This window comes from Leptonychotes weddellii, chromosome 2, assembly GCF_054177405.1.
Source record: "Leptonychotes weddellii isolate Sample4059 chromosome 2, ASM5417740v2, whole genome shotgun sequence".
Lineage (NCBI taxonomy): Eukaryota > Metazoa > Chordata > Mammalia > Carnivora > Phocidae > Leptonychotes > Leptonychotes weddellii.
In genome coordinates, this window is record NC_138370.1 from 148,000,329 (window position 1) to 148,021,293 (window position 20,965).

Below are 20,965 nucleotides of genomic sequence, written 5' to 3' on the forward strand. Positions count from 1 at the left end.
ACACACACAGAGGAATATTATGCAGCCATCAAAAAACCCTGAAATCTTGCCATTTGCAACAACGCGGATGGAACTAGGGGATGTTATACTAAGCGAAAGAAGTCAATCAGAAAAAGACATGTATCATCTGATCTCACTGATATGAGGAATTCTTAATCTCAGGAAACAAACCAAGGTTTGCTGGAGTGGTGGTTAGGGGGAAGGGATGGGGTGGCTGGGTGACAGACATTGGGGAGGGTATGTGCTATGGTGAGTGCTGTGAATTGTGTAAGACTCATGAATCACAGACCTGTACCTCTGAAACAAATAACACATTATATGTTAAAGAAAAAAAAAGAAGGAACATAGTAGGACGGGAAATATGAAGGGGGGGAAATTGGAGGGGGAGACGAACCATGAGAGACTATGGACTCTGAGAAACAAACTGAGGGTTCTAGATGGGAGGGGGGTGGAGGGATGGGTTAGCCTGGTGATGGGTATTAAAGAGGGCACATATTGAATGGAGCACTGGGTGTTATACGCAAACAATGAATCATGGAACACTACATCAAAAACTAATGATGTAATGTATGCTGATTAACATAACATAATAAAATTAAATTAAATAAAATAAAGTAAAATAGAAAAAAAGAAATCCAATAATGCTGCTTCTTTTTTTCTGTTTTTGCTGCCCCTGTATAGATATGCATCTCCTCAGATATTTATATCAATTGCCGATTGAAAGAAATTTTATGTAGTGAAAGAGGTGTGGAGGGGCGCAGGGTGGCTCAGTTGGTTAGGCGACTGCCTTGGGCTCAGGTCATGATCTCAGGGTCCTGGGATCAAGCCCCGCATCGGGCTCCCTGCTCAGGGGGAAGCCTGCTTCTCCCTCTCCCACTCCCCCTGCTTGTGTTCCCTCTCACGCTGTCTCTCTCTCTGTCAATTAAATAAATAAATAAAATCTTTAAAAAAAAAAAGAAAGAAAGAAGTGTGGAGTTTAGTCAGACAAATTTGAAGTTAAATTTGGTCTCTGTCACTTACTAGCTGTGTGACCTCAGGTGTATTAATGAATCTCTTTTCTCAGCCTGCTTTCTCATCTGTCGAACGTGGCTGACTTACCTTGCTACTAATGTGGTGACTACCAGCCATGTGTGCAAAATACTGAGCCCACTGCCTGGCACGTGGCAGACACTCACTCTAGGCTAGTTATTGTCATAGTGGCCAACAGTATAGTCTTGATAAGATTAAGGAACCTTCATGAATCTGTATCAAGTCCTTCCCAGTTCTGATGATTCCACAACAGAAAAGAAAAACAACTGGTTGGCATCACCATGAAGATCCAATGATTTTTCTTGATCTCATAGAAAATGTTTAATAAATGAGAATACAGGACTTATTCTTGACCCATAATCAGCATTTTCACAGTAAGAATCTAACTGAATAATAACCCGCAAGGATAACCTTGAATGAGAAATGGGGAAAAGGTACCATGTAAGAGTCAAGTACAACTGGAGTGGTGTATGTGGCTACAGAAAACTTAATAAGATCAAGATTCTTGTTTACTCAGGGGCACCTGGGTGGCTCAGTCAGTTAAGTATCTGATTCTTGATTCCGATTCAGGTCGTGATCTCAGGGTCGTGAGATTGAAACCGTATTAGGCTCCTCAGGGAACGTGGAGCCTGCGTGAAATTCTCTCTCTCCCTCTCCCTTAGCCCCTCCCCTCCCCACTCACACATGCGCTCTCTCCAAAAGAAAAAAAAATTCTTATTTACTCAGTAGAATGAGAACTTTTCACCTAACAATGTGTTTCCGTGTGAACATGTGACCTGCATGAGGAGGAGAGAGAGAGAGGAAGGAAGGGATGGGGGGTGGAGAGAGAGGGGGAGAGAGAGGGAAACAGAGAGGGAGAACATAGATGGGGCACTTGGGGGAGGAGAGGGAAGGTTATCAAACATTAAGACTTCTAGGGCTATAGTAAAATTAGATTTGTGTAGTGCTAGCTCCTAATGTCACAGAACTACAGCAAAGGACACTAAAAACAATTACATAATACATTAATGCACATCAAAAATAAATTAATATAAAGGGGTGAGTTACTATTCTATATCACACATGTGAGATGTTTCTGAGTACACACCACTTTTAATTAAATAGCCTTTCCAAATACCTATATGGTTCGAATTTACCATAAGTGCTATCAACTGGATTATTCAATCATTACACATAAAAATTGGAGCTATGAAGCCTAGAAAAATACATGTGTTGTGTATATGGGGGGGAATAAGTACACAGAGAAATAATTTTCCAAATTTCCAGATAGCAAACATTTCAGACTGAATTTTAATATATTTCAATCACACAAAAAGTAATTTAAAGTATATATACAGTTATAAAGATTTTTGTATAAATATACAATATCAGATTGAGGATAAAGACCAAATCCAAATGCTATTAGGATAACCAGACACACATTTCTTCTGTAAATGGAATACCCTGTGGCTACTAATCACTTCTCCATAGCTGTAAGATGGACCGTGATGATGAAAATGGAAGCAAATACGGCCTTTCCTCGGCATCCTTGATCCAGAAGTCCACCCCCTGCTATAATGTGAACACAATCACCTGTTTGCCAGCAACCTGCTGTATACACAGCCAGAGCTTCTATGTGTTACACTGTAGTTCTGTAATTCCTAAGCTTCAATCTAAAATGAACCCACTAGCTACAGGACAGAACCTAAACTCCTTATCATGATACACTCGGGCATGAATAATTCAACCTGAACCAACTCCTCAGTCCTCAATTCCCACCGTTCCCATCCATGAATCTATGCCTGGCCACCCACGGAACTATTTTTGCCCCTCCTGATACCATGCCACATCCCCCCGCCCCCCGCCTTCTCTCCCTCTGTGTCTCCAGCCAGTACGGCTTGGACTCTGCAATCAGATTATCTGGATTCAAATTGTGCTTCCACCAATTACTAGCTATGCGATATTAGACAGGTTATTTAGCTTTTCTAAACTCTAGGAATTAGGAATTAGTACCTAACTTACGGGAATTGTTGCAAAGATACTTTTGAAAATGTACTTCAAAGTCAGGCTATTCAAGAAGTGATAATAATTTTTAAAAAGAAGTGATAATAATTATTATGCCTATTCTTTTAATATTGTTAACTAAGAAATGTGATCAGACCTGGGCTATGGAGATTAAAAGAGAGCTTCCACCCTTAAGTAACTTATAATTTGGTGGTATAATAGACATATAAACAAACAATTATAGTACATGATGAATGCTGTAAGATACACAGATAAAGAAGAAAGTAAATGTAACAGAAAAAGAACAAGAATCAGCCCAAAGGGACTTCTAAGAGGAGGAGAAACTTAAACTGTTAGAAGAGGAGCAAGAATTTTCCAGACCACAAGAGAAGACACAGACAGCATGAGTTTTCCAGACTACAAAGGGAAAAAAGACACACAGACAGAGGGCAGAGGACCCTGAAGATACAGAGATGTTGAAGAGCAAAGCATATTTTAGAGTATGGGGTGGTGACAGATCCAGGTCTCACATCACAAAAAGTCTTATGTACCATGCATAGGAAGTGAGAATTTTTTCTGCAGGAAATGGAAGGCCATTTAAGCATAGAGAAATATCTATTCATGAAAAAATATTTGCGTTCTTACTATATTCCAGGCACTGTTTTATGTGCCAGAAACAAAAGGATAAGCAAGGAAGATACTGTTTCTGACATCACAAAGTGTAGAGTCTGGTAAGGGGAGATAAAGCAATTATTTTTAAATGTCATAAGTATTCATGACAAGGGAAGGCAGGATACTATGGTGGCACAAGGGAGGGGCCCTGCCATGGGAATCAAGAAAAGTTTCCCGGGAGTTACATTTAGGCTAAGCCATAAGGGTAGAAGTAGGAGTTAGCCAGGAGTAAGGGAGGGGTGTGAGATGAGCTATCCAGTGTTCCAAGTAGAAGAAGCATCATATATGAAAGTATCTGCCAATTCTGAAATATGTGCCTGAGATGATGAGAGATATGCAGAGCTTACGATGACTCATGGGCCATGGGGAACAAAAATGGAAATTTGAGCATGCCAACTTTATAGGAGGGGGGCTTTGATAAAGTCCCCAGGCTTTGGATGGGGTCACCAAATGACAACCCTAGGAATAAAGTAAAAAGGAATAACTGGGGGCGCCTGGGTGGCTCAGTCGGTTAAGCGTCTGCCTTCGGCTCAGGTCATGATCTCAGGGTCCTGGGATCGAGCCCTACATCGGGCTCCTTGTTCAGCGGGGAGCCTGCTTCTCCCTCTCCCTCTGCCTCTCCCCCTGCTTGTTCTCTCTCTGATAAATAAATAAACAAACAAACAAACAAATAAAAATCTTAAAAAAAAAAAAGGACTCACTGGCCTTCATGAGGACTGAAGCACAGCTTCCAATCATTTCAATCCCAGATTAGACTACGTCACCTGGGTTTGTTAGGGCCCCAGGTCTAGCTGTGGCCTTCCAGTAGCAAAGTAAATGCTTCCTCTAAAGGAGGATACCAATATCCTGGGCCTCAAATGAAATAAACTAATATATAATATAAAATTGTATCTATATAATGTGTCCCAGGAAACTTTATATCTATAAATAATGGCAAAAAGAATTATTCCCAATGTTTCCATTAATTATTCTATGTAATTAGAAGTTTATTGGATTTCTAAATATAATAAAGGAGTTGCAGTTCTTTTACAGAAAAAAAGGAATAAGATTTTCATATTTATTCCTATAGAGCATTGGAAGAACATAATTGAGAAAAAAAGTGGATAGAAGGTAAACAGAAATGTTTCAATGTAATTGGGTAATACATAAATACAAAAGAAAATATCCAAATCACTTGCTTATAATAGGTTTTATTCTCTTATTTTCATAAGGAACCATGTGAGTTATTTTGGATAAGTCAGTGATGGTTCATCATGTAGTGGAAAAATGCAATTTGCTAAGAATAAAATAACAAAGAGAAACCTATATATATATATATTTTTAAAGATTTTATTTATTTATTTGACAGAGAGAGAGAGAGCAAGAGCAGGAACACAAGCAGGGGGAGTGGGAGAGGGAGAAGCTGGCTTTCTGCTGAGCAGAGAGCCCGATGTGGGACTTGATCCCAGGACCCTGGGATCATGACCTGAGCTGAAGGCAGACGCTTAACGACTGAGCCACCCAGGCACCCGAGAAACCTATATTTTAAGAATATTGTGGCTCCATCACAACCACACATGTGAAAAAAAAGGCATATTTCCTATATGTTTTTGTGTTGCTTTCCTTAAGTCAGGGAATGTTATTCTGACTACCAGAATATGGTAGGGTTATGATTGTACCTAGTTAATGGGAAGTTTTTGCTCTTGGTCAACACATTTAGCATACCAATGTTTCCATTTATAGTAGAAACCTAGGGTTTGCATTCTAAGCACTGCTTCCCTTCTGGGAATAGAAATCCCTCTCTCCCGAAAATGTTCCTCTCCTCCCTCCATTCATAGGATTTTTCTTGGAAGGGGTCCCTGAGTGACTCAGTCTCCTTGGCCACAGCTGATTGGTAGAGGGTGGGCACTTGACTCAAGGCAGGGTCAAGCAATTTTTGGATGTAGGAAGAGAGAATCAAGCCAGTCTTTCTAGTGTTGGTGCTGTAAGATGTAAAGCTCCTGAGTTGTCAGCAACCAAGTTTCCCATTCTGGGAACAAAGAAAGAAAAGAAGGAAGTCAAAGCACACAGAGAAGCAGAGACTAGAGTCAGAGAATCCTGATGATATTTAAGTCATAGGATTTAGTTAGTGGAAGCAGAGCCACATCACTGCCCTTCCTGCCATCTTGATGTTCAATCTTCCATAAAATACCTTATAATAAATTCTTTCTTTTGCCTAATCTTATTTGAGTTGGGGTACTGTGTCAGTTGCCAGAATTGAATTCTAATACACCATTTTCCTTCAGTTTATTTTCTTCTTATTTTTTAATTGATGTATAATTGACCTATAATATCCTATTAGTTTCAGGTATATATCATAGTGAGTCAATATTTTTAGACATTATGAAATGATCCCCACGTTAAGTCTAGTTCATCCATCACCGAATGGTGATTAGAATTAGAATATTATTGACTATATTCCCTATATCGTATATTACATCCCATGACTTATTTATCTTATAACTAGAAGTTTGTACTTCTTAACCCCCTTCACCCATTTGCTCACCCCAACCCTCCACGCTCTGGTAACCAACAGTTTGTTTCCTGTATCTATGAATCTATTTCTGTTTTGTTTGTTCATTTGTTTTGTTTTTTAGATTCCACATATAAGTGAAAGCTATTTGTCTTTCTTTGACTTATTTCACTTAGCATGACACACTCTAGGTCCATTCACGTAGTTGCAAATGGCAAGATTTCATTCTTTTTTATGGCTGAGTTTTTTTTTTTAAAGATTTTATTTATTTATTTGAGAGAGAGAGAATGAGAGAGAGCAAGCACATGAGAGGGGGGAGGGTCAGAGGGAGAAGCAGACTCCCCGCGGAGCAGGGAGCCCGATGCGGGACTTGATCCCGGGACTCCGGGATCATGACCTGAGCCGAAGGCAGTCGCTTAACCGACTGAGCCACCCAGGCGCCCTACGGCTGAGTTTTATGTGTATCTATCTATATGTATCCCACACATATTTATGTGTATTTATATATATCCCATCTTCATCCATTTATCTATTGCTTCCACATCGTGGCTATTGTAAGTAATGCTGCCGTGAACATAGGGGTGCATATACCTCTTCGAATTGGTGTTTTCATTTTCATTGGATAAACATCCAGCAGTGGAATCGCTGGATCATATAGTAGTTCTATTTTTACTTTTTGAGGACCCTCCATACTGTTTTCCATAGTGGCTGCACTAATTTATATTCCCAACAACAGCGTACAAGGATTTGCTTTTCTCCACTTCTCTACATCCTTGCCAACACTTGTTATTTTTTGTCTTTTTGATAATAGCCAATCTGACAGGTGTCAGGTATCTCATTATGGTTTTGAATTACATTTCCCTGATAAGTAGTGATGTTGAACATCTTTTCATGTGCCTACTGACCATCTATATGCCTTCTTTGGAAAAATGTCTATTCAAGTCCTTTCCCCTTTTTTTAATTGGTTGTGTTTTTTTATATTAAGTTGTGTAAGTTCTTTATATATTTTGGACATTAACCCTTTACTGGATGTATGATATGCAAATATCTTCTCCCATTCAGTAGGTTGCCTTTTTGTTTTGTTGATGATTTCTTTCTCTGTGTAAAAGCATTTTTTTTTTTAGCTTTTGTTTATTTATTTTAGCTTTTGTTGCCCTTGCCTGAGGAGACTCATGCAAACAAATATTGCTGATGCCAAAGACTTACTGCCCATGTTTTTTCCTAGGAGTTCTATGGTTTCCAGTCTTAACACTCAAGTCTTTAATCCATTTCAAATTTATTTTTGTATATTGTGTATATGTGGTTCTTTAAACATAAATTGAATATTTTCTTTTTTTAAGATTTTATTTATTTATTTTAGAGAGAGAGAGGGGCGTGCAAATATGTGAGCGAAGGGAGTGGCAGAGGGAGAGAATCCCAAGCAGACTCCGTGCTGAGCGCAGAGCCCAACATGGGGCTCCATCCCACTATGCCAAGATCACAACCCCAGCAGAACCCAAGAGTCGGACGCCCAACCAACTGAGCTACCCAGGCATGCCTAAATTGAATATTTTCTTAATGCCAAAAGATAATCTTCAGTCAATTACTTGAATTTCTCATACAAATATAAAATCAGACATCATACTGACAACTGTTTCAGAATATTCACTAATTAAGCAAAATAGGCTAAGAGTTTCCAAAGAAGAGGTGGAAAGAATATGAGATATAAAAACCCATAAATAAGTATTTGGGGACCATTTTGGCAAATGAGAAACTGGAACATTATAGGGATGGAGAGAATTGGGGAAGACAAGAAAAGAGACATATCTGAAAAATGTAATGAATCCCCAAAGTGCCTGATTGGTTTTAACATTTAAAAATCATTCAATATAAATTACCTTACCACTTAAATAGAATAAAGAAGAAAAGACAAATTATCATTCAGCCTTCCAAAATTCCGATCTCTGTTTCCTTAGTGAGACTACCGTTTTCCTCTTGGGCTGCCCCGCCCCTTCCTGTACTGCATTTGGAAAGTACCACTAGGCATAAAGCCAGGACTATTCTAATGCTCACCTCATTTGTATTCATTCTCTCAGGGATCCAGTTTCTGTGCTGTATCTTGTCTAATGCCCCAAATCTTTGCCTCATATATTTTGTCCAGTTTTCTAGTTGCGACAGCAGGAGGATAAGTCAAATTCAAGACACTCTCTTATGACCAAAGAATTACATTTTAAAAATACTGCTCTACCTGCCACGTAGAATAGATTGTGGGAAAGTATGAGTTATAGGCAGGGAGATCAATAAGGAAGCTAGTGTAGCAAGCTGGTGGCTTGGATTTGGAAGGTAGTAGTGGAAATGGAAAGTAGACAGATGAAGCATGTTTTCCAGTTGGAGTTACAGCATTAGGTATGGTATGGGCACAGGAAAGGGGAGGCAAGAAGTATCAAGGATGATGTTCAGGTTAATGTTTGTGCTGTAATGTAATGTGGAAGACTTCAGGAGCAATAGTTTTGGGTGGTTTGGAAGGATGGACTACTAATTCTTTCCCCTCCTGCTCCCTCTCTAGTCTTTTTTTTTTTTTTTAAGATTCATTTGTTTATTTATTTGAGAGAGAGAGAAACAGCATGACAGGGGAGAGGGTCAGAGGGAGAAGCAGGCTCCCTGATGAGCAGGGAGCCCGATGTGGGGCTTGATCCCAGGACTCTGGGATCATGACCTGAGCCGAAGGCAGACGCTTAACCTACTGAGCCACCCAGGCGCGCCGCCCCTCCCCCTAGTCTTTCACTGCTCATTCTCCAATTCTGCCTCACAAAAGTCCAACAAATTATTTGGTAGAAACTGGTTTTTGGACTAGTGTGAGGGCATGGGGAGTGAGAGAGGAAATGACTATGGTATCTTTTTATTTAACCCATGCACATAGTATTAAAAACATGATTGAGGTGGCGCCTGGGTGGTTCAGTCATTAAGCGTCTGCAAGGCTCAGGTCATGGTCCCAGGGTCCTGGGATTGAGCCCCACATCGGGCTCCCTGCTCTGCGGGAAGCCTGCTTCTCCCTCTCCCACTCCCCCTGCTTGTGTTCCCTCTCTCACTGTGTTTCTCTCTGTCAAATAAATAAACAAAATCTTTAAAATAATAATAATAATAATAAAATAAAAACATGATTAATTTTTATACAAGGAATGAGTTCTTAAGGACCCTGCATATGTCCAAAATGGTAATAGGTATCATCTTATATTGTATCTCCAAAGCCATTAACAAATAAAAGGACAAGACACAAGTTGGTACATAGAGTATAAAACACAAGGATCTCTGATAGAGATGATAACAACAACAAAGATCAAACAGAATTTTCATATGAAGGAAATCATTCTTATTCAGTTTCTTGCTAAATAACTACTTCTCTCACGTCTTAAAATTGGTTTTTATCCTCTCAGTAGAAACATACTAAGGTATACTTCAAGCTTACAAAGATTCTACTTCCCTGGGGACAACAGCACCCAGCCCTAAGCCCCCAGAGATCTATAGAGGTTGATCTACAGGTCAATATTCTGTCTGAGCTCAGAATCCCACTCTATTGGCTATGACGGATTGGCCCAAAGGAATGCACCCAAACCCCATGGAGCCAATCAAACTTCTGGGTAACCTAGAATTTAGAACTGGGGTATGGAGATGATAAAATAAGTTAGTCTAAATGAAGAAACTAAAACACAACTGTAACATGTAAGCTCAGGAACTGGGATGCAAGAGTAGGGCTTTTTCCATATAGACTAGAGAAGCAGAGAAGGCAGATATGCAGAGAAAAAGAGAATGGAGCAGATACTAAAAGAGAAGCTGAGATAAAAAGATTAAAAAGCAGAGATAAACAAAGTCCTAACATCTTTCCAATTCCTGTCTTCATTCCCTTTCTGAGTCTTTGAGTTGCATGAGACATCCCAGTACCTTTTTAAGAACACTTTCCATTTTTGATCAAGCTAACTGAAGATGGCCTCTATTACTTGAAAGCTAAGACTCTTGATTAAAACACATTTTGATTAAATACATTAAAACACATCTTGATTAAAATTCATTTCTCCTGGGACTCCTGGGTGGCTCATTTGGTTGAGTGTCTACCTTCGGCTGGGATCTTGATCTCAGAGTCCTGGGATCGAGTCCCACATTGGGCTCCTTGCTCAGCGGGGAGCCTGCTTCTCCCTCAGCCTGCTTCTCCCCCTGCTTATGCTCTCTCTCACAAATAAATAAAGTCTTTAAAAATAAATAAAATAAAATACATTTCTCCTATAGCATATTATGAATTGAGTATAGTACATACTGGTTAACTGATTGGTTAACTGATTAATCTGGGAATAAGATTTGCATTATATAAACCTTTATTGGTTTCTGTAAGGGGAAAAACTCTTGGCACTGACAAAAATGTAACCAATATGTGTTAAGGCAGGAGGTAGCATGGTATTTGGGGAAAGGGAAAAATCTGGGGAATCAGGAATCCTTAGACAGTAATATCTTCTGGCTCCTTTGGCCTCCTGAGCCATGGTCCTTGCTTGTCCTATTCACTGTCTTGCTAGCATTCAACTAAAAATCTACTGATGATGAAAGCATAGTCTGGTCTTTCTTATTTGGTTAGAGCCCAGTGGCTTTCCTGGCTGACTCAGGCTAACCTTAGTTCTCATTAGGCTCACTGAGACTAAACTGGGACTTGCATCAATGTCTCTTGAGTCCTGACTAAGTCAAACAGAAACTGAGGGAAGCTCAGCAAAGCTGAAACTCTAAGCCTGCCCCATAGCATATTGCCCCACCAATTTTTCTCTGATGTATTTGGATGCCTGTCCTGGAAGGCAGTTTGCCCAGTAGTGTGATGGGCAGTGAGGTGGTGGCCCAGAAACCCACACAGTAAATGGGGTGACATCCTTACTTATCTAACACAGAGAGTAGATACCTCTGATTGCTTTTGCTCATCTCCAACTTACAATTTCTTATGGCTACATCTGACAGGAGATATGACTATGTCTTAACTTTAATCTTGCAGAGTACTTCAGCCCAACCCCACTAACCTAAGTAGAAGGACTCTGGATGGAGTCAGCCTTCCTGAATTTGAATTCTGGCCCCTCCCTTCTTGAATCTGTAGCCTTAGGGAGGTTCCTGTAACCTGTGTGCACCTCAGTTTTTCCATGTGTTAAAATACAGGTTGCTAACAGTATCCTCCTCAGAGGGTTGTTACTAAAGAGCTCCCTACAACAGTGATTGACACATATTAAGTGCTCCATAACTGTAAGTTATTATTATTACTCCATTACCTTAGTCCTCTGGCCTCATAATTTAAGTGAAACTGCTTGAATTTCCCATAACAATATAAAATCAGATACCATACTGATAACTGTTTCAGATTATTCACTAGGGAAAAATCTTCCTACAAGACTGTTGTTATTGCTATATTCTGCTTTCCATTAAGGTTCAACAACATGATAACAAAAGCCCTAACAGTAGCACTTAACATTTATTGACCATTTATTATGTGTGTGGTTCTAAGCTAAGCATTTCACGTGCATTAGTTTAATTAATTTTCCCAACCACCTTTTTAGGTAAGTACTATTATTATCCCCATAGTAAGTTTCTGCCAAGATTTAAGCTAAAAAGAAAACAAGTTTAAAACTTGTTAGTTTGTTCTTAACTACGTAGAAGTTTGTTTGTTTTTAATTTGGCAAAGTAGTGGGTTCTTATCTCCTGTTGGAATTTTCTCATTTGATACATGTTAGATTTTTTTTAAAGAGCTATAAACAGAGCTAAGTAAATAAATAATAGCTGTTTCAAATGAAGTTGTATTTACGTATGTGCTAAAACTTTATTAGGAATTTTTCATGATTTTTCACATATTTATAAGCTGGATCTTACAATTCAAGCTTTCAAAAACAACTTGATTTTAAACAGAATATTTAACCTGTTCAAGACTGTTTGTAAAGGAACTCAAGAAACATGAACTTTTATGTTTTTCCTCTATAAAATTTTGACACTTATCTACACATCATATGGTATACAATTTTACCAATAATTATTTCATATAAAATATCCTTTGCACTTTAACAATTACCTGTTAAGAAGGTTCTCTACTTCTTGAACTTCTGCTATGGGCTCCTCATTATCAGAAAAGAGACGAGCTTGGAATTTTCTATCTTGGAAATCATACAGCATCACAATAATAAGACTGCTCAAATGATCTGGCTACCAAGGGGAAACACACATAAAGGAAAGTACACAAACAATATCTAATAGCAGTATTCTCCATTCCATTGTTTTTTCATAAGAGAGCAGAAATATGACTATTTTTACATAGTCTGGTTGTATTGGGAGATAGAGAAGGACTTCCAAATTGAAAAAAGAAAATCCAGTAAAAATATAAATGTTGTAAAAGAGACAATTTTTGCTATGTTCATCACAAAGAAAGGACTAGGCAGTATTAGAAGTAGGAAAGAGTTCAGGATGTGTTTTGAAGAGGTCTCAGCATTAAGCAAACTAGTTTTGATTTAAATCTAAAAGCTTTTTTAGTACTTTCTAAATAACAATCATGAGACAGCTAATTATATAAAAGTTGTCTACTTACTATTGTGGTACTTGGGAAGATATAGCTGTCTATTAACATAGTTTCCAAAATATCTTGAACTGCAAGACAAGGAAAATGTCTGTTACTGAAAATACCAAAGCTGAAAATGAAAACTTTGGAATCAAAATACACTTCAGACAATACCACCAAATACTTTTACTTTCCTATCTAAAATATACCTCAATTCTTGACAAAGACTCAAATTATAATTATATGATGAATACTTGTCATCTTTATGAATCCTGGACCCTTAGGACCCAGGTTCCACATGAAATCCTAGTCAAAGGAGCATTATCTGAATAGCTAAAGTAATAATAAAGGAATTCTAACCTTTATGTCCTTTGAAAAACACTAAAGAGGATCTAATTTAAATGTCTTATCATTTTTATGTATTGCTGGATTCAATTTGCTAATATTTTATTTAGGAGTTTTGTCCTATGTTTATGCTCATGAAGAATATTGGTCTGTCATTTTCTTTTCTTGTAATAGCCTTGCCAATGTTGGGATCAGGGTTACGCTGGCTTTGTAAAGTAAGTGGGAAGTGTTCCCTCTTCCTATGTTCTTTCAAAGAGTTTGTGGTAGATCAGTATTATTTCTTACTGAAATATTTGGTAGGACTCAGTAGTGAAGACATTAATAACATTTAATCTAAGACCCAAATGACAAGGAGTTAGACATGGCAAGATCTGAGAGGAGAGAGCATTCCAGGCAGAGAAAGAATTGCAAAGGTACTAGGTGGAAACAAGTGGACACATTGAAAAAACTCCCCAGGGTGCAGTTACAACTACTTAAACTATATACACACCATGTAACAAATGTTTTAATCAGTTGGGCAGAAAGCTAAGCTAGTTAGCTTCAATTCATTCAACCTACTAAATGCACAGCACACACTGCATTTGTTTTTATTTGGGAGATGGGAAAACTAAAAAGAAGTGACTAATGGGAGCACAGACTCCAGTTTCCATAGGAAATCCCTTTGGAAATCATGATCCGTATTTGAGCCACCAATTATGGCTGCATTATACAAGGCAATATCCCCATTTCACTTATAAGGAAAATAAGCTTTAGTTTTACAACCTCAGTACTTGCAAACCAATTCCTATCTACTTCATAGGTTTTCAGCATGGGTCCCAATTTTTATCACAGAAAATATAGTCATCATACGAAAAAGAATGAAGGAGTTTAAAGGAAGCAGATCTGCACAGGTCACAGAATTTTGAGCAATGGAGATGCTTAACTCCTAAGAAATAGGAGAGGCAGAATGAAAAAACGATGCTTTTGCCAACATTGCATTTTTCCTTCGGGGGCTCTGGTCTAAACTGATAGCATCTTTGGGCTGCCTTTGATACTGTGCGGAATGCATTACCTCTGTGTATCTACACTGTATGTAACATTCTCCCATAGTAATATCAACATTAATAGTAACTGTATACTTTAGTTGGTGCTTTCTATGTGCTACACCTTGTTCTAAGTGCTTTCCATATATTCCTTGAACCCTCATAACAACCCTGTGAATTAGGTATCATTATTAACCCTATTTAATAGATTAGGAAATGAGGGAAAGAACGGTTAAGTAAGATGTTCGTAGTCACACAAAGCAGGGATTCAAACCCAGACAGTCTGGCACCAAACTGCATGTTCTTTACCACAACATTATGCTGCCTTTCTTCATCTTCCTCTTAATAACAAACCGGAGTGGCTAAAATGAAACACATTGCCAATGACTAATTTGAGTTGTCAGGATTTACTTGAAGATTGTAAACCTTGCCTATCCTACCTAGTTTGGCACAATATCTTGAATTCTTATTTCCTTTTCCCCACTAATTAACGCCTGTTCTCTTTAGTCTGTTGAAGAGAACTCTTAATCCCCACTCCTCAGGTTTTCAACATGGAGGGGACTTCCCTCTGCTTGTGTCTGCAGGACGTGCAGTAGAGAGGTCTACACTTCAGCTGAGTCATGGATTGGATGATAAGTCTCTAATTCAGTAGTAAAGTATTTGCAAGCCACTTGCCTGGAGATCTAAAGCCATGTCCCCAAACACCTTTTTTTTCCTCTCTCAGTGGTTCCAAAATCAAGTGTAAAGGAGGAGTACTATTTATTGGACCCCTAAAATTCACATAGCCCATCTTGTCATCCTTCCCATTCTGGAAGAAAGGTGGAAGATGTTCCTTCTTTTGACTCTCCTCTAGGTTCTCCCTCTTTATTTTTATTATGTTTTCATAGAGTTTCCTTCATGTGAGGGATCTCTAGAATCTTCACTTCAAGAATGTCAAATCAGATAGATGCAGTTTGTGTGTGTGTGGACGGAGGGAAACAAAATTTAAGTATTTTTTGGCAAAACTAGTAAGACTATCCAGTAACATTCTGAAATATTTGAAAGATGTAAACAACAGGGAAAGGAAGCTAGCATCACCAAATACAAAATCATTATACAATTAAAGTAACATGGAACCATAAACAACTAGGATTTAGGGATGGGGTTGCTATTCTATCACCCTTTTCAACCAGATGAAATACTTCCTCTTTTCAACCTTCTTCCTGCTAGTTCCTTAGATACATCATTTAATCTCTTCTTGAGCTTCCTTCAATTTTTCATCTGCAAAATGAGAATCTTGCATCTCAAAGGACTGGTATATCAAATGTATGAACTGTTTTTTGAATTACAAAGAGCTATGCAAATACATGGTATTATTATTGTCATTCAAGAAAATTGCTTTAACCTCTTACATGAAACCAGAGCTTATGAGGTTATTGATCTAGATCATTTTCCTAATGAATCACTATGCAATCAAGAATTAACTCAGCAGGCGGGGCACCTGGGGGGCTCAGACTGTTAAGACTTCAAGACTCTTGATTTCGCCTCAGGTCCTGATCTCATGACCCAGCCCTAGCCCTGGGTCCGGCTCCATGCTGGTCGGGGAGTCTGCTAGTCTCCCTCTGCCCCTCCCCCCATTCATGCACAGGCACGCGCATGCTTGCTTGCTCTCTCTCAAATAAATAAATAAGTAAATAAAATAAAAACCTTAAAAAAAAATGAACTCAGCAGGCCTGGGTGGCCAAACCCTGAACATTCCGAGGAAAGAGTAGGAAAGAGTAGGCCCTTCCAGCTCCTAGGAGATAAGCTCTATAAGCCTTCGGAATATCTTGCCTGATAAAAGTGTCCTTGTTTACGTGGGTATTGGGCGTAACAACACAGTATCAGTGTGGCCTAGAGATTGAATAAGGTCAGCCACCAGAGCACTCCTATCTACATGACTGATCCCAATAAACACCCTGGACAGCAGGTCTTGGGTGAGCTTCGCTATACTTCCACACTATCTTCTACATACTACAATACCTCATTTGTGTTGTCATACATTGTCGCTAAGAGAATTAAGCAGTGCCCATGGACTCCACTGGAAAAAGACAATAGGAAACTTGTACCAGGTCCCTCCTGGACTCTGTCCTATGCACCTTTTTCTGGTGTTGATTTTAAATAACCTTTCACTGTAAAAAACTATAACCATGAGTATCATAGCTTTGCTGAGTTCTGTGAGTCCTTCCAGTGAATCACTGACCCTGAGGGTGGTCTTGGGCACCCCATCTATAATTACTAATTCCCAAGCCATAATCAAACCATACATTAAGCATTTCCTAGGTTCTTCACTGACAGGTTTAAAAGATTCTGAAATGAGCAGGTTAATGCCACAGTCAGTTCCTGGGACTGAAAAGTTCACCAACTACTATATAAACCTAGAGAGGCTGGAGAAAGAATTAAGCCAGGAATAAGAGCAACAATTTCGGGGACGCCTGGGTGGTTCAGTCGTTAAGTGTCTGCCTTCAGCTCAGGTCATGGTCCCAGGGTCCTGGGATCGAGTCCCACATCGGGCTCCCTGCTCCGCGGGAAGCCTGCTTCTCTCTCTCCCACTCCCCATGCTTGTGTTCCCTCTCTTGCTGTGTGTCTCTCTCTCAAATAAATAAATAAAAATCTTAAAAAAAAAAAAAAAAAGAGCAACAATTTCAGGGAAATCTTTTTCTTCAAGTGTTCTTTTTTCTTTATTGTGGTTCATCAGTTTATTTCTTTTTTTTATTTCTTAAGAAATCATTTTCCAGATTTTCTTCTTTTTTAATATTTAGAATTCCTTGAAACATCCAGAGATTCTTTGAAAAACAACAACAACAACAACAACAAATTGGCTGCTAGTACTCTACTTCTTTGATAGAAATAAACTTAAAAGGAATAGGCTACTCTTCATTACCTTCTTTAACAGAAAAATTGACTTTGGGGCTATTTAGTAAAACAGGAGTAGTGGTTGTCTTCACCTTAAAAAAACATACTGAACCCTTTAAACCTTTAAAAGGTTAATCAGATAAATATACTCTGTGCTTTGAAAGAGCTTATACACAAAAGACATCAACAAAGAGCAAACAATAAAACTGAAAAACAACACAACCAAAGGAATAGACTTAACATTTATATAATTAAGGACTTTTCTCTGTCATTTTTTTTCTTCTTGTACTTCCACAGGAAAAAAAAGGTAATATGATCTAATTACCTATTCACAAATTCACCAATAAAAGGGACCATTACCCAAGCTCTCTTTAGTTTGTACATTAACCTTTTCAGCATTATTGCTCCTATAAAACCAGAGAAAAAAATCCAGAATTTTATTTTCTGAACTGTGATTCCCTGAACCTATACTGTATAAGCCAAATATGAGTTTATAAAATATCATGTGAAAGCATTGGTAGAACACTGATAATACAGACAATAAAAGTGAAATGCACAGGGCATTCCACATTTTAAAGCAAAATATCAGGCTCTTAATTATCTTAGAAACTTAATGCATTTAGAAATTCTGGTTTTATTCTATTTGAACATTCAGAAATTATTCAGATAAGTTAAGCAAGATATTATTATTATTATAAGAATATAATATTTGTACCAAGTAAACAATGAAAGACATTTTAGTATTTGAACTCATATTAGAATTAGAATTTTAAAAATGAACATTTCAAGCAAAAGCAGGTTTGTAAAGTCCTATGACAATACTTTATCAGAATAGGATTTTCTGGGTCATTAAAAAATATCAAATAGTCACAAGGCCCTTTCATAAAACGGAAATAAAGACCGAGAGAAAGAAAAAGATAATCTAGTACACATATCACTATAGCATGAGCATCTAATTAATGTGTTAATCTTATATAGAATAATTTCAGGTTTTTAGTATTGATTTCTAAAGGTAGGATTCACTATTCCATTAGGAAAACAGTCTATAATAGAATTTTGGCATTAACATTAAATACCAACTAATTAACATAGATGCCCAGTCTGCCTTTCATTGTTGCAAGGAGAAAATGTAAAAATGTTCATTTGGCTCATTATTTAAAGTGCAACAGCTTGTCTTTAAAACTACTTGGTCTTTAAAACTAATTTTAAACATTAAAGCAGGTGGAAGGAATGGATGAAACAATCTGAAACATTACACTGGAAAAGAAAAAATGGTTAAGACAGATTTAAAAAGTAAAAAAAAAAACCTCAAGCAGGAGAAAACAAATGAAAACTAAAGAGAAGTTGCCTCTTTTTTTTCTTTTTTTAATTTTATTTATTTGACAGAGAGAGACACAGTGAGAGAGGGAACACAAGCAGGGGGAGTGGGAGAGGGAGAAGCAGGCTTCCCGCAGAGCAGGGAGCCCGATGCGGGGCTTGATCCCAGGACTCTGGGATCATGACCTGAGCTGAAGGCAGATGCTTAACAACTGAGCCACCCAGGGGCCCCGAGAAGTTGCCTCTTAACATCAAATTTTTCTCTATGTTGACAAATTCCTGGCTTCAGAGTTGAGCTGCATCATGTCTGCAAACTACCAAAATATATATATTCACGTCTAAGTAATTAATGGATCATTTTAGTTCAACTGAGCAATTGTTAACTGCCTATGTGCAAGGATGTAGAAGGCCCAGGAAGTACTATTACTAAGGAAATACATGAAAATTACTGTGCCCTTTCAAGTTGTCTCTTTAGGAAGGGCACATGCTATCATTTCAGCCATGCGGCTAATACTCTAAGTATTTCTGGAACTTCTTTTTTGGAACTATATTCAGTCAGTTTACAAACCAATAAAGTTCATAGCTAGTACAAAAACAAACACCTCCAGACCCTTTGACTGCTTGCTCTCACAGTATCTGGTTCTGTCCTAGAGTTAGCTCCATACTCAGAAGCTGATAAAGTTAACCACCACTGAGGGAGTCTAAAACATTGCATCTTAAACTCTGGAGGCAAATTAGAAAGGGGCATTCTACAGAAGTTTGGAGGAATAAATTTATGAGCTCCTAAAATTAAGGCTACTGGTTACGAATGGGATCACCTTAATTGGCGTTGATTTAATTTTGATATTCATTTTGAATATATTACACCTTTTTTTCTTATTCCATCTCTGTTCCTCTCCCCTACCCTCTTACTGGTTTTTATATTTGTGAAAGTTCATACACTGATATACAAGATGTCAACACAGAAAATGCAGAGATAACCCAAGGAGAGGGAACCTATACTTGGGATACTTCAGTGGATTCTTAATTCTTCCTGTGAGTGGAATTGTTTCCTTCAATTTCATGACTGTGCATTACATCTATCTACGGCCAGGCAGGGAGCTAGGCCTAGGCACATCTGCCCTGAAAAAAACAGTTCTGGCCTGAAGAACTTAGTTTACTGGAACTCTCCTGATTCCTTGACATTTGCAACTGACCAAAGATAGGCTTTATGCGTAAAAACAAAACCTGGTGCCAGGAAGGGGCGGCGGCGGGGGCGTGGGGGGGGTGGGATTGCACTCCCCAAATTCTCTCCTTATTTTCTTTTAGTGCTGATCTTTAAGGCTGGTACTACTCACACTTCAGGGCACTGAAAGCCAGCTCATAGGACGACCGCTGAAGGGCTTCATCCTCAGACTCGGGCAAGGACCGCAAGGGTTCATTCCCATACTTTATTAAGACTTGCTCTGGTGACTTTTCGATTCGAATGCCCCGAAAAATGTTTGCGGCCATAACGTAAACGGAGTCCGGATAGCCCGTTTTTTCGGGTAAACCAGGTGAATTTTTTTCGCTGGGCGATGCGTCCCCTGATGGCGCCAGGGAAGCGAGTTGGGAGATAACCTCCGTATTTTTTTCGTTCGAAAACTCTAGTTCACTTGTGGCATGAAGCATGTTTGCCCTTTGACTGTGGTCGGTAACTCAAGGCTGAATCACAACTCAGATATTCCAGGAAATAGTTTTCCTTGTACCGTAAGCATCGTGTCTGTGAAAAGAAAAGGTTATCTCGGTAAATCACTATTTATGCGGGACCCGCTTGGTGGCCCACTTCGTTGTGGCGTTAAAGACTCGGATCTCCTGGCGGATCCGAGCGTCCCATACTTGGGGCCGGCCAAGACCCAACCAAACGTCCACACACTCAGAAAGGGAAGGGGGTGGGGAGGCGGTTGGGACTTGGCTCCCAAGCGACCTTTCCCGAGGCCCGTTTGGGGGCAGGCCCCCCCCCCACGAGCCGCGTCTGTGGCCCCACGGGCGCCCCCTTACCCCGGAGGGCGGATGTTTCCCGGGGCTTCGGGGACGGAGACGCGGCAGCCGCCGCCGCACTTGGGGCACCGGAGGCTGGTGTCTGAACAGTGCCCTCGGGAGCCTGGGGACGGCGGGGCGGCGGCAGTTTGGTTCCAATGCAGCCTCTCCCACCGGCCTGGTTTGAGGCAGGGGGAGTCGCGACCCCCGGCGCTCGCTTCGCGGCGGTTCCCGAAAGCAGGGCGCGCCTTCTGGCTTCTCCGGGTCACGCACAGTGGCCCTAGGCGGACGCGGCGGCGGAGCGGGGTGGAGCGCGGCGCCGGTGGACCCGCGGCTCAGGCCCCGCAAGGGTCGGCCTCTCGCGGTCGGCCGCCCGGCCGGCCGGGACCCGGGTCTCCGTGGCAACCGGGAGCGGCCCGGACGCCGCTCGAGGGCTGTTCCCGCGGGATTTGGCCGGCGCCGCCTCTCCGCCGGGCTAGCTGCTCTTCCTTCCGAGTTCCGTGACGCCTGTGCCAGCCCCTCCTTGAAACCGAAGACTCCTTGCACAGTGGGACCGCTCGGTCACGAGGGTCGTCGACCTCCCCAGAAGCACACGTGGCCGCCTCTTTTCCGACCCGTCCCGGGCGGTCTCCGGGAAAGCAAGAATTTTGTGTCGCTGACAGCACCCGCCTTGTCGCGTGTAGCAGGGGCGCA

General features: G+C 40.0%; 1 protein-coding gene across 2 annotated transcripts in view; it reads right to left on the reverse strand.

Moving 5' to 3' along the window:
- NSUN7 (NOP2/Sun RNA methyltransferase family member 7) overlaps positions 1–20,714 on the reverse strand; it is a 56,956-nt gene extending 36,242 nt beyond the window's left edge. For both annotated transcript variants that reach the window (XM_081813032.1, XM_081813031.1), the window contains exons 1-4: positions 20,294–20,714; positions 19,612–20,015; positions 12,747–12,805; positions 12,237–12,367 (exon numbers count right to left, since the gene is read on the reverse strand). In XM_081813032.1, coding sequence (XP_081669158.1) covers positions 12,237–12,367; positions 12,747–12,805; positions 19,612–19,924 — 503 coding nt within the window. In that variant the 5' untranslated portion in view covers positions 19,925–20,015; positions 20,294–20,714. The remainder of the gene's footprint in view (positions 1–12,236; positions 12,368–12,746; positions 12,806–19,611; positions 20,016–20,293) is intronic.
- Between the last annotated feature and the right edge of the window lie 251 nt (positions 20,715–20,965).